We start from the raw sequence: 14,615 nt of genomic DNA, 5'->3' as shown, positions 1-14,615 counted from the left end.
TTCCATTTCAAATCTAATCAGTTTCAGAAACGCCATGTACAGAATTCTTTTCAAAAGTATGTACAAATGTATATGCCAACTTATTTTTATGAAAATACAATTGTCTTGTTATATGTGTTGCCCTTTTCTTTTCTTTTTCTTAGTCTATATTTTTAGTGCCTATTATTCCTGGAAATATAAACGGTTATTTTACATTGATTTTGTTCAACCAAAAACAAATTGTACACAATGACCGACTCAATGTAAAATGAAGTTTGTAAATATGTGAATGCAGACGATTGTACAAGTGAAATAAGGCTGTTACCACATGTCCCTGGCGTTAATATAATGTTGTCTATAGCGACATCACTCCTGTGACCATCACCCCTGACACCTTGAAAGATAATCTGAAAAGCAAAATATAAACAGAAGGCTTTTGAAGATATATCTGCATGTACTTTGAGTAGTTAAGGTGTTAAAACATCACTGTGTGATAAGTTCAAAACTGACGCGGGACATTTGTCAGGTACGAGCGGTAAGCCTGGAGATTACCTCAACCAAGTACATCTAGCACACACCTAACTGGACATCCGGTAGTTCAAGTACTGATATGACATAAAAATAACCAAAGATAAAACTTGTTACTCGACTAAGTATGTATGTATTGTTTAGGAGGAAAATGCATTTATCCTGCAACTGTGCCAAGTACTGACCGATAACTTCTGCCGGATACACTTGTGCTTTATCCGTCAATACGAAATGCTTTATCCGTCAATTCGTGCACGTGAATTTGTTCCACATCTGACGGAACTTTTTCTAACTTGACTCTGATATTTAACCTTCCGGTGGTTGAAACGTCATTCAGTCCCGCTAAAAAGTGACGTCACATTCACCGGAATATCGAAAATCTCGTATGGCGGTGTCGCCTTTTTCTTGAATGCGACTATATATTTCCAACGGCAGTAAAAAAGGAGTACCTTTCATTTGGTTTCGTGAATGAATTTTTCCTTCGCGTCAAAAGCGTCTTGCTTCGAGCGAAACCAAGTAAATAACTGGCAATTTGCATTCATTTTGAATGCCATAATGGTTACATGATAAACAGAATACATGGTTAGTATCTTAAAGTACATGTTTTATTTTAGTGCTCGACATGAAAAGCAGAGATGACTCGACAAAGGCCTCTCATCTCGGCTTTCCTACGTCTCGCACCAACATAAATCTTGTATTTAAGATACTAACCATGTAATCTCTATGTACCCTTAGCCTATCTTTTTAGTTAGCTCTTAACATGCATTTAGCCTCGCGAGTCTCGACAAGAATGCTTATATTTCATTTAGCAAAATCTGAACTTTAAAATCATTTATTAATATTCTTCATATAATCAAAAAGTCTTTGCATGATATTTCACATCGTCGCATACCCACGGGTGATCGCACTACACTACGCTACACTTATCACCCGCGGGCAAACGCATCGTAAAATCCTCGTAGAATTTTTATTTTTATTCACATACTAGAATTGACCAATTAGAATACTCGATATATAGTTCGGAACTCTTCAGAATGAAAGCTGGTTTATTAGCTTGAAGATAAACAAAAAATGGCGGCGCCCATAAGAAACATGCGAGTTTTGTATAGAAACGATCAAGGAGAAATCATACAGATATCTATCTTCCAAAACTATCTCATATGACCACATAGGTCATGGTAGTATGGTGAGGATGGAGGTATGACACCAAGGGTAGAATGGAGTTGTTGACCACGGTGAACCAGCTGTGTTTGCATGGTTACAATATGTAGGTCAAGGCGGTGTTGGCTCCATGACGTTGAGTTACAACATACGTATGCCCTAATCAATACCTTATACCTAATAACATTAAGACTATTAGTATAAAACACTCACATGACAATACCTATTTCTGCCCTAATAAAGCATATTATTATTACTGAAAACACCAAATAAAATCCTATACTGCTATAAACGAAGCTTACAACGCTTTTGTTCATAGTGTACCTGGCCCATACACACACGTGTATACACCGCTCGTGCGCTCACAATGGACTGAGACCACAATTACATACTTCCGGTTTCAGTACCCACGAATGAAGTCCCTTCAGAAATGTATGTATTTTATGAAAACATGCAGCATGCCCCTGTGAACTTGGTATTTGCCAACAAATTTAATGTAGATGTGTAGTGTATATGTCAAATTAACTGTTATAGTGTAAAATACTGAATTTTCTCATGTTTTTATTGCTCCAGGATCCTGTGTAAAAAGTCCTGTTTTGACCCCAACCCATGACCCGGATGTATATAATTGGCACATGGTGACACTTGATGACAGATATCTTGAGAAAATGCAGGTCATGCTAGGTTGAGACTTTCAGAAATTGTTCCTCGGATATTGGCCTTGACCAGGTTAGATGGAAACTTGTCAACGAAATTTTGGGAATTTATTATGAATTTTAACGTTACAATGAAACATATAGCAGAGTTAATTGTGGTCTCGGTCCTTAATATCGCGTACCCAAACATCCGCCAGGTGTTGCTGCCGTATACTGTATATAACGCTTACTCTGATTGGATGAAATCCCATCGCAAAAACGTACTGGAACCAATCAAATTCTTCATGCATATAAATTACCTACGATAGTTTACGATGGGTTTGCCCACGGGTGATAATTATATAAGTGTAGCGTAGTGTAGTGCGATCACCCGTGGGTCTCCGACGATGGATATTCCTCAGAAAATAGGTTATGGAAGTTTCATGGTTTAGGACCTTTTTACTGAATTTGAAGCACTTTTGCTTAAACATGTAAAATTAGATGTTTAAGATAAATGATAATCGTTATACTCTAGGCTCTGATTTCGTGCAAGCCACTGATAAGTAAAAATGTATGAAATCTTTATATGGTAGAGGAGTAATTCTTACGTGCATTGTTTCACCGAGTTTGAAAAAGCGAGATCGAATAGATTCAGATTGTTTTAAAGTAATTGACATCGCTTTTTTACACTTTCTAGCGATGGTAAAGTTGGCTTTCCCAGATGCAAAATCCATTTGTTTTCTGCAAAGAATTAGTTGAAATTGAAAATAAGTTTCCTGAGCACATTCCTTGGACAACGAGATCATTTGGAAAGAAATGTGTGTTTAGATACTTAAAAGGGAAGAGAAGGATCGAATGTCTAGTAGCAAACACTAAGCAGTCAATCTGTAACGTTACTCTCACAAGGAAACCCCAAAGCCTACCTGTCAGGTATAGTGTATAGAGCAATTAAAACATATTATATTAGCAGGTAACCACTCACCTTACGCTTAAGAGATGATGGTACTGAAGGTGGTATTTCTATCTTTAAGTTGTGCCATTCATCGCCTTTATTTCCGGTCTTGGACCATGTGATGACATCGAGACCGGTCTCATCACGGATAAGAAGCTTCAGTTTCCCCATATTGTTACCATACATGTGGTAGGCAAAGGTCAGACAGAACGGGTCATCCACTGAAGCAAAACGCATCCGTCAGATTTAATATGTTAACATGTTTGTTCGTCTATTTCTCTACATCCGTTGCTTCTTTGAAATCGTTCTTTTTAACTTATTTTCACAAATAATAAAAAATAAACAGCGTTACATCAGTTGTTATGTTTGAAAGTAAATAATATCATCCAGACTTACATGTTAGACTGTCTGAGGATAGAACAGCTACGTCGCAATTGTTTGTAAAAGTTGCTTCAATGTAAGCATACGAATCTCCTTCCATCGCAGAGCTCGGTCCAGTGTTTGTAGTATAAGTGATTCCACTCTACAAATTAATATAAAAGCAACAGTAAAATTGTCATAATTTGGATATTGTATAAATGAATTAACAATGGAATTTGTGAATATATTAAATTCGCCTATCCGTTGTCTCCCATTGTTTCACCTGAACATCCTGAACTTTCTTGATAACGTTCATATCATATTTGCCACACATTCAAATAAATTAACAATGGAATTTGTAAAAAAAATATTTGATTCACCTATTCGTTTCTTCTCATTGCTTCACCTTAACGTGTAATTTTAGCTTAGTATCATCCTTCCAATGACACAATACTACCTTTGAATTCAGCGATATAAACAATGTCTCAAATGCAAGATCTCATCTGTGCAGTAGATAGAAATTGATGGTTTTGACTACATGTGGTCATAGACTGTAAAATGGTAATCTGTATTTAACAGGGGAAAACATCAAGGATTTGCATAATAAAAAAGATAACGAATATTAACCACTAAGAGAATCCCAAGCATCGTGAATTTTAGATTGATAATAAAATTAATTAGTATGAGTCAATAATAGAAAGATATCAAATCATTTTTCACTAACAGAATAACGGTATGGGAATACCTGTGGAAGCTTCCAGTCGAAATCATCATCTGTTTCCTGTCTGAGGAAGCATTGGTCGTTGATTTCAAAAGTACATCTGTGTGGAATTCGATCTGTAGCTGTCAAATATAATCGTGTAAAAATGGATTATACTTAGTACATTGAACACGTATGTGAAAGCATCGCCCTATTACTGATGAAAGGATTAGATCAGAAAGTGGCTTGATAGGAATTAGGGGTTTTAAAGCTTAAAAAGTGTATGGGGGGCTTTTTTAAAATGTTAAAGACGTGTAGCCATCGATTAGATAATTTTGACATGTATTTTGTCATCTGGACAGGATAATTTAATAACAGAATACAGTAAACATTTAATTAGGCCAAATTTATTTACCATAAAAGAATAGTTTAAATAGAAAATATTAACAACGTTTACTATTTAAAATGTTTGTAAACCTTTAAGTGGAACATTAATTGTAATATTGGTCACAATTGATAACTTATGGAAACGAAATTAGAAATGCATGAAAACGCTAGCAGTTATAGGAAAGGCTAACTGTTTGGCGAAGGAGGAACCTACCTTTTAAAACACTTAATATAAAAATCACCAACTTAGTAAAGTTAAAACAATGTGTAAATTTCTTACCACAACTCCCTTCCGTTATTGTAACGTTATCTATAGCAGCATTCCTTGGTAGCCATCTCCTCTAATCCCCTCAATGGTGATCTGTACACAGCAATGGTAACAAATGAAGTTATTAGGTTGCATACTACGAATTTATAACTCGTTTATCTAAACCATCAACAAGCTACATATTTTATCATTGGGGAGGGATCGGGTACGCGAATTGAAATGACAATCGGCATTTGCGAATTGTATACAAATGTATATATAAATTCACGATTGTCAGTAAGAATCCTTGATCTCGAATTTAATATATGGTTAAAGTGCAAATGTGCTTTTTTATAAAAAGGTATGATAATATGAATGACCTTGGCATATATTCAAGGTAATATGGGCCAAATAACCTTAAATCTTCTAATGATGAGAGCCTGTAGCATGCTGACATAAATGCGTACTGAGTTTGATAAGGATGACCTTGACCTTCATTCAAGGTCACATTGGCAAACAATTCTACAATTTTAAATAATTTCTTGTGAAAATTCTAGAAAACCTAGAGATTTCAAATAAGATGCTAACATAAATGGCTACTAACTCACTTAACATGAATAACGTTGACCTATATGTAAAGTCACATGGGTCGACAAACCTTAAATCTTTAAAATACTTCTTGACGATTTATGAAATGCCTAGTGACCTGATGTTTGACCAGTAGCATGTTAAGATAAAGGGCTACCAAGTTTTTTTTTAATATGAACAACATTGATCGTAATTAATTGTTGGCGAAAAGCCCGTCAAATTGTCCAGTGACAATTTATAGTTATGAAAATAATGACATGATATATTACTGATACATAACAAGAAATATAAAACCCCTTTTGGCAGTGGTCAGTCGACATTTAGTAACGATAGAATGGTCAAGCGTTGGGAGAAAATTACAGTACACTCTATTACTAGGTCCCTTATTCTGAATTTGTAAGTTACAGAGTTACCTGCTACACCTCTGTCATTTAATTAATTCTAAAAAGGTGGTAAAACACCATATTGACCTCACCAAAGGTCCATGATTGATAAACATTACCGAAAACAATGCCTCACATTACCGAAAACAATGCCTCACATTACCGAAAACAATGCCTCACATTACCGAAAACAATGCCTCACATTACCGAAAACAATGCCTCACATTACCGAAAACAATGCCTCACATTACCGAAAACAATGCCTCACATTACCGAAAACAATGCCTCACGTCAAAACAATACAGTGTCACACGTTATTCACATCAAAGGACAAAACTGTCTATCCTATCACATACAGAGTCATATAGCTTTACTATGACATAATCGTGGGGCGGATACAGCGACAGTGATAGTAACCCCTAGTATAATGAGGCTATCCGTGACCGCTGTAACGTTAAATGTTCAAGTAACTCTTCCAACAACAACTCACCTCACGGGTCCCGACCGTTGATTGTATCTCTATAACTTCGCCGTACCATAATTCACCTTGGTTTCCGGACTTGGACCAACTAACGATATTGGCACCAGTCTCATCCTTGACCAAGACGTTCAGAGTCCCCATATCATCGCCATACATGTGGTACGCGAACGTCAGACAGAGAGGATTTATCACTAAGCGCAGTAACATTTTAAAAAAAAACATGTTACAATGTAAGGATTAAGAAAAAAAATAATAAATTATCATTTTACTAATAGGGACTAATTCAGTACCACGTGACACCCGATAACGTTTGTCAGGGACTGGTGTCTCCAGTGGTGATGGGACGTAACTCTTTGTAATTTTCCCACTGAAATGACGTTAGCTCGGGATACCATCTTTGTGGACGTCATTCCATCATCAATAGAAACAATAGTCCCGCACAAACGTTACCAAGTATCACGTGGCCTGTGAATTAGTCCCATTGAAAAAAATGGTCTGATTACATAGGTTTAAAGACATTCAATGTCAAATATTGTATGCTGCTCGACGTTTTTTTGACGTCTTTACCTTAGTGAATGTGAGATTGAAAAACTACTGCAAAATACATTGTAGACAATAGAAAAATTTGCCAATTAATATTGATGATATCTACATGAGGGAAAATCTTGATTTAAAATCAGAACCATCAATAAATATTTTGGGACATATAGTAGGGAATAAATTTACCAATATTAATTAACATTGGTGATACCTACATGGTGAAGAAAACACTCCAGAAAGGATGGCTACGTCACCATCCTGTCTCGGCCAATTCGTCTCGATGTAAGCGTACGCCTCTCCTGCTACAGCAGACTCGGGTCCAGTATTCGAAGAGTCCGTATCACCTGTCTGTTAACACCATTTAATCACACTAACACGATCTTACATTGTCTGTCAAGTGGACGGGGATATCTCAACACGAGTGTCAGATTTTGGTTAGTCAACACAAGGCTTGTCGAGAGTTAATAGTCACAATCGTAATCAATTATTATATTAATTATATTATTTCAGAGTTAACCATAGATTCATTTATATACATTTCATGTTTATATCATCTATTTTTCCATTTAGTCCAGCGGATTCGTGAAAAAAATTGTGCACATTTTGATAAAAGCATGAAACTTGGCACAAATATACTTAAGCATATAGGAAACAAAATAAGGACCCGGGCCACCTCTGATTTTTTCTAAATATAGAAATGACGGCCATTTTCCAAGATGGCCGCCAATTTATAAGAACAATCACTATATCTCCTATATATATGACTATTTTTTGTTTGACTTTGACATATTTTGTGGTATTTTTACTGAAGTGTTTCAGCAATTTGAATTAGATCTTGAATTGATGCTTTTAATCCCTATAAGTTGACTAATGGCATTATAAAAGACATTTTCCAAGATGGCCGCCGATTTATAAGAAAAATCACTATATCTCCTATATATGATTATTTTTTGTTGGACTTTGACATATTTAGTGGTATTGTTACTGAAGCGTTTCAGCAATTTGAAATAGATCATAAAATAATGCTTTTAATCCCAATAGGTTGACTTATGGCAATGTAAAAGACATTTTCCAAGATGGCCGCCAATTTATAAGGAATAAGGAAACATCATTATATCTTATGTAATTGAGAATATGTGTGTTGTACCTTGACACATTTGGTATTAATTTTACTAATGGACATACGCATTTATTTAAGTACATGGCAGTCTCTAATTGACATTTTCCAATATGGCCACTAGTTTATAAAAATAAATCTGAAACTATTATGTATATATCTATTAAAGGTTAATACCAAAACTTAGGAATAGATATTTGCAAAACTTCGAAAGTGAGATTTTCATGAATGATATGAATGATGAATTTGTTCAATTTATTTCAATCTTTTAACTAGCCTCCCGAGGATGGGGGGGGGGGGGGGGGGGGTAGTTATCTGTAACATCTGACATTGATTTCTACATTAACTTAGTATTACAAGTCTTGTGATGGGTAGGAACAATCATTTTAAGATGTCCAATGGGTCGAAATACTAGGTTAAGGTTTTGTTGCATCTTGTGAAATGCTATACATGCATTATCTAAACAATGATATGGAATTCCAACCCAGATATTGGATTATAAGTATTGTTTTTGGTATGGGCAAATATTTAAAGGTAAAAAGTAGAATTTTGAGAATTTCAAGATGCTCATGGGACCAATCTATACTTTACTTTTCCTCACCAACTGACATTGATTTCTGCATTGGTATATCGTCTTAGGATTACATTGTATGTTGTTCTGGATATAGGGAATCATTTTAGGGATAAAACATATTATTTTTAGAATTTGAACTTCTTCTCTGAAACTAAGGATGCGATAGCACTCATAATGCAATGGTAGCATCCTTATAATGTGGGGATTTGAAATTGTACAAATGATAGGGCTAACCCCCCCCCCCCTTTTTTTTAAATTTTGCTAATTTTCTAATTGTAAGGGTCTTTGTGACAATTACTAAAAAAAAACAGGTGAGTGATACAGGCCCTCTGGGCCTCTTGTCATGTTGTTTCTTCTTGTATAGTGGAATTCTTGCCCTTTTTATAACCAGTCGTCACACTCCCTTAATGCTGAGTGCTAAGCAGGAGTAGAAACTTTTATAGATTTTGGCATGTTTCGGCCAGGGGACAGAACTCATAGCCTACCTCATGGGGGCGAGCGCTTGCTATTTAATTTTATTTGGGACAAAGATGGTGAAATTTTATAAAAAAAAATGTTGTGATTTTTCTCCAGTAATAAGTCATTTTCTGGGAAGGGTATGCTGTCTGAACCGATACATTCCATTGCTTGTTCTGAAAATGGATTATCCATACCACAGATCACACCTGCAAGTGCCTTGACATCTCATTAGTAGAAAAGCTGATAATGTGTTGTCTTGGCATTGGATTTTTGGTCTTTTTCAGTTTTTAAATTAATATACATGTTCCTATGATTCAGCTACTGCCTTTCCCTTAAGGTAATGCTAATTACTACTAGGTATTTCTAATGAGCCTGATAGATGAATAAAGCACATAATTGCCTTTGTTATGTATTCACTCTAAATGTATGCTGCCAAAGACCCATTAAACTGCAAATGAGAAAACCAGTGTGTCCCATTCACTTTATGCTTTGTGCTAAGCAAGAGCAGAAATATAGTTTTTATTGACTATGGCTGAATCTTCCAATGACACCAATATGTCGCATGAATAAAGAACAATCAGTAAATAGTGTAATCTTAAGAAATGATGCAACATAAATTTGGAAGTTTGATTCCCAAACTGATCAAAGAAAATAATCATCACATGCTCTTTTAATATGAAAATATGCATTGCTTATCTATGTATACTTATCTACACAATAGGTAGTGTAAGTTTTTTTTTATTTCAGTTAGGAAAGCAATGCGGAGATAATAACTTTTTGGTAATGAGTCTGCCTTCAAAGCAGGAACAACACTTGCCTGAACAATGACATATTTGAATAAATAAATGTATTAAAAACTAAAAGCTAATTTGAATTATAATAAAAATTAAAAGCTTATATGAATTATATTAATTATTTACATATCACAAATGAGTTCTGATACTCCTGTAATAAGCAAAATGAGTATGGCGGAAATGACCCAGGTCTTAAAAAGTTTTCTTTGCGTGTGTTCTTGATGTCAAATCAAATTAATTATAATTAAATCTTTAAATAAATTTTGATAACTGTAACTTGATGCTGTTGGAATGTACAGTAATAAGTAATAAGTGTGGCGGCCATATTAGATAAGCAAAATGAGTGTGGCGGCCATATTGGAAAATGGCCGATATGACGTAATAGGCTATTTTTGGAAATGACCTAGATTCTACAAACTTTTGTTTGGTTGTATTCTTGATGTCAAATCAAAATAAAATATTTAAATCTTAAATGAATTTCGATAACTATGACTTGATGCTGTTGGAATGTACAGTAATACGTTATATGTGTGGTGGCCATATTGGAAAATGGCCGCCATGACGTCATTGGTTATTTTTGGAAATGGCCCGGGTTCTAAACAGTTTCATTTGGTTGTATTCTTGATGTCAAATCAAACTAATTATATTTAAATCTTAATGGATTTTGATAACTAAAACTTCATGTGAAGATATGCGATAAGTAAAATTTGTGTGGCGGCCATATTGGAAAATGGCCGCCATGACGTCATAAGCTATTTTTGGAAAAGGACTGGGTCCTAAAAAGTTTCCTTTGGTTTTGTTCTTGATGTCAAATCAAATTAATTATTTTTCAATCTGAATAAATTTTGATAACTATGTCATGATGTTTTTGGAATGTAATAAGTAATATGTGTGGCGGCCATATTGGAAAATGGCCGCCATGACGTCATAGGCTATTTTTGGAAATGGCCCTGGTCCTAAAATGTTTCCTTTGGTTGTGTTCTTGATATGTGCCAAATTTCATGCTTTTATCAAAAAGTGCACAATTTGACCAAATTTTTGCACGAATCCGCTGGACTAATTACTCCATTAACATGCATGAAAATAATTAAAAAACTAAATCTACGATATATTACTAAAAGTTACGCTTTCATCATGAATGTAACTTTTTGACCTGTATCCTATCCCTGAAAGTAATTCCATCAAGGCTATTGGGTTCAAACGTCTCTATTATTACACTTACTGTGTTGTAAAAACTAGTATCCTCACATTTATACAACATTTGGTACAGTTACTATTTCTAAGAATATGTTTTATAGACGTGTCTTTATACTGCAATAAACTATATTTAATACATGTATACCTTCCATTATGCGCATTTACTTCATTTGTATGTATATTGTTACATTGGGCAAAATCTACATAACTATTGCACGTTGTTCGATACTTTTTCTCAATTATATTCAAACCTACCTTAGCAGCCCTTGGGTGGTCTTTCTACAGGATTTACTAAAAAAATGTTGAACAGTACCTTTGGAAATGTCCAGTCGAAATCATCGGATGTGTCTTGAATTAGGAAGCAATGGTCATTGGTCTCAAATGTACATGTAAACGGATATGTGTCCAGGGCTGTCAAAAATAATTAGATAATTAAGATTCAGCTAGCGCATTATTATTGTCATCAACAGCAATTTGGTAGTGATCAGTTAACGTCACCAAGTCAACATTAGTGACGTCATAAAATATGCTCCACGTCTTGGACGTTTATTTATATCATTGTATACTTCATTTTTGCTTGCTTATATAGAATATCATATCCGTTTAAGGATCTGACAACAGCTCACTGAACATGATGTTGATTTAACAAAGGAAATTCTTAATTTGGGGTAAATAATGTGCAAAATTCGCATTTATCGCTACGTTAATTAGAAGAAAAAGGAATTGAAAGATATGTATGGATAGCATTAAGTTATCAAAATTTGTTTTGAAACTGGCATTACTGAATTTCCTGAAATGTTTAATGGTTAGTGCCATATCAAATTATGTAGAGAATTTGATCAATTTCATATTGCATAGTCACGAGTGTAAGATTCTATTTATTACATCACTTTTATTAATAGAAATTTAAGTAAAACATTTAATATCTTTTCTATATACAGCAAATCCTGCTTGGATTTGACGTTTTCGCCTACCGAGACAATCGTTCGACATCATATGTTGACCATGACGTCATTATTACTTGTGAAGTCACAATGGTGTTATTGCACGTGTGTCTTACGATATTTATAACATGGCTGAATGGACCAATTAAATTTGTATGCTAATGAAAATGATTGTAAATGAATTATATGTACATATACCTATGTTTGTCTCATATAATCTTGTAGGGGCACCAAAAGCAACTTTTCTATTGCCATTAAAGCTTTGGTTGTCATATTTTGAAATGCATGGGTTAGCGCCATTAGATATGCTAGGACAAACAAGGTAAGTTACACACCAATGCATATCATAGATAAGACAACCGATGCTTATATATACATTAAACTAGTCATTCCCATTATAAAAAGAAATTAGATGAAAAAACACAATATAAAAACGTTTACATCTGCACTGTGATGGAACAGTAGACAAATCAAGTGGCGTATCATTTCAATTACTACCTGTGTAAAACTGCTACAAAACTTAATGGACCTTTAAATAAATAATGTACAAATGTAGCTTTTTATAGATCCAAATGAATTTTCGGACAAATTCTTATAGAATTGTATATTGATGATAATGATTAAGTAATTAAGTATCATTGGTAAACGTTACTTGTTTGTATTTTGAGTGAAATTACTTCCAAGAGATACTTATTTGAAAAATTGTTGGTGTTAAATCCTATATATATGTCTAACACAAAAAATAATATAAGATAAAATAATTCACTTTGCTGCTGGTACATGCGAAACCAGTACTTCATTCCATATAGGACAGAGTGCCACGTAATTTTTTTGTGGACGCAATAAATAATTTTTAATATTTTTATCTTGAAACAAAATTAGAAGCTCAAACTTTTCAATGATGGTAAAAGCTAACTTTTGTAACTGGAGAAAAATACTAACTCGTCTGCTCCTGTTTTTGATAGAGAAAAATACCGATTGTCAGTGGTGGGCTATGAGAAGCTGTCCGAAGTTGTAAGCCAATCGGAATCAAGAAAAGACCAATATTAGAGTTGCAGTACATGTAGGTGACATATCAAAGAAACACAATTTAACAAAGGATGACAATTTATTGACCCGTGCACTATCCGGGCTTCGACCTCACAATCTACGGCACCCAATTGCCTAGCCAAACATACCTGCGGCTTCTACACCCCCCCCCCCCTCCAAAAAAAAGGGAAGATTTCTAGTTGCAATAGGTTTTAACACACAGAGATGTGTAAACATAAACGATAGTTAAATGAATATGAAGTTTATCAAATGTTTGTTCAATTGTGAAACATGCATCGTTTTGGAAGGATGTACCTAAGATATTATACCATTTAACAAGTACGATTTATTAAGCATTTGTAATAATGTGTGTGTAATTCAGTGATTTTCAAATCATAACATAATGTTTTTAGATTAGAATGTAAAATGACAGGATACTCCAATACATGTGTTATTACGAGCTGACATGTCTCACACTTATTTTATTTTGTTTTATCAAAATGTTATTTCGTTTTATCGAAATACTGAAATATTATTTTGATAAAACGAAATGTTATTTCGATCAAAAACATAATATTAATAAAACGAAATATCGTTTTGATAAAAACAAATTAATAATTCGATGAAACGAAATAAAATGTTTGTGGGGCATGTCAGTAAAGAGAATGTATATCCTCAATACACCATGGGTTACTTTCACTAATGTCACATCCACCCCTAGACTGTCTCATAGTAAAACCGAATGCATTTCAGAAGAAAAACAATTACCAATCACAGGCCTACAGAGACTTCACTTTGAAGATTAGGGAGAGAGCGACGCCCAAATTCAAAGCCCCACAGTGAACCATTATTCGATTCGTTTGATGTACATCAAAGGACCAGCCGACCTGATCAAGATAGTCCAGGGATGGATGTAACAGTGGTAGTAATTCCTGGAGTATCGGGAATGTAGTGCTCCGTAGTGTACAGACCCTTTGCTATTGGTGTAGACTAGTTTTGAGTTTCACTAAAACTATTGCATCAAATGTTGTCAGTCTTTTGCTAACGATAACCCTAAATATACAATAAATGTTGCAGTTTCTTTCTTTTGTAGAATAGATTTTACAACTATAACTTAATTGCTTTCTGATCAGATGATAATTTACCAACCATATACCTTATGATTACATAAACAGTTGCTGTAGAGAACCTGCATCGAAATTACGTTTTACTATCATAAGCATAAGAAGCATTTTAAAAATACTCTAGAGCGATATGCTCCGATTTCAGGACTTAAAGTAAATAGAGAAAAACGCACAGTAGTTATTTAGATTGGAGGAAAAATATTGGTGCAAAAGTTTATCATCATTGATGGAAATTACATTGGGGGAAAACAGAGTTTACCTTTAAGTTACAACGAATAAACCTTTATGTGAGTTAAGATATTTTGCCTGAAATAAATTATACAAAAGCAATGGGGATTGTTGATAATATTTTGAAACAATGTTCACGAAGAGTATTAACATCAATAGGTCGAATAACTGTCATAAAGACACTAGCTATCCCAAAAATTGAATCATT

General features: G+C 34.4%; 2 protein-coding genes across 2 annotated transcripts in view; both read right to left on the bottom strand.

Moving 5' to 3' along the window:
* Window positions 1-14,615, bottom strand: part of LOC138331842 (MAM and LDL-receptor class A domain-containing protein 1-like) — an 89,212-nt gene that overhangs the window by 71,315 nt on the left and 3,282 nt on the right. The window contains exons 2-3 of the mRNA XM_069279668.1: window positions 11,396-11,493; window positions 7,157-7,289 (exon numbers count right to left, since the gene is read on the bottom strand). Coding sequence (XP_069135769.1) covers window positions 7,157-7,289; window positions 11,396-11,493 — 231 coding nt within the window. The remainder of the gene's footprint in view (window positions 1-7,156; window positions 7,290-11,395; window positions 11,494-14,615) is intronic.
* On the bottom strand, window positions 94-6,557 carry LOC138331031 (MAM domain-containing glycosylphosphatidylinositol anchor protein 1-like). The gene is made up of 6 exons (XM_069278486.1): window positions 6,411-6,557; window positions 4,983-5,043; window positions 4,361-4,458; window positions 3,652-3,778; window positions 3,286-3,476; window positions 94-386 (listed from the first exon to the last, which is right to left on the bottom strand). Exons 1-6 carry the CDS (start codon window positions 6,555-6,557, stop codon window positions 153-155), a joined length of 858 nt encoding a protein of 285 aa, XP_069134587.1. The 3' UTR covers window positions 94-152.

Source organism: Argopecten irradians, chromosome 9 (genome assembly GCF_041381155.1).
Source record: "Argopecten irradians isolate NY chromosome 9, Ai_NY, whole genome shotgun sequence".
Taxonomy (NCBI): Eukaryota; Metazoa; Mollusca; class Bivalvia; order Pectinida; family Pectinidae; genus Argopecten; species Argopecten irradians.
Note: the sequence above shows the minus strand (reverse complement) of the source record. Positions and strands in the feature narration are given on the sequence as shown.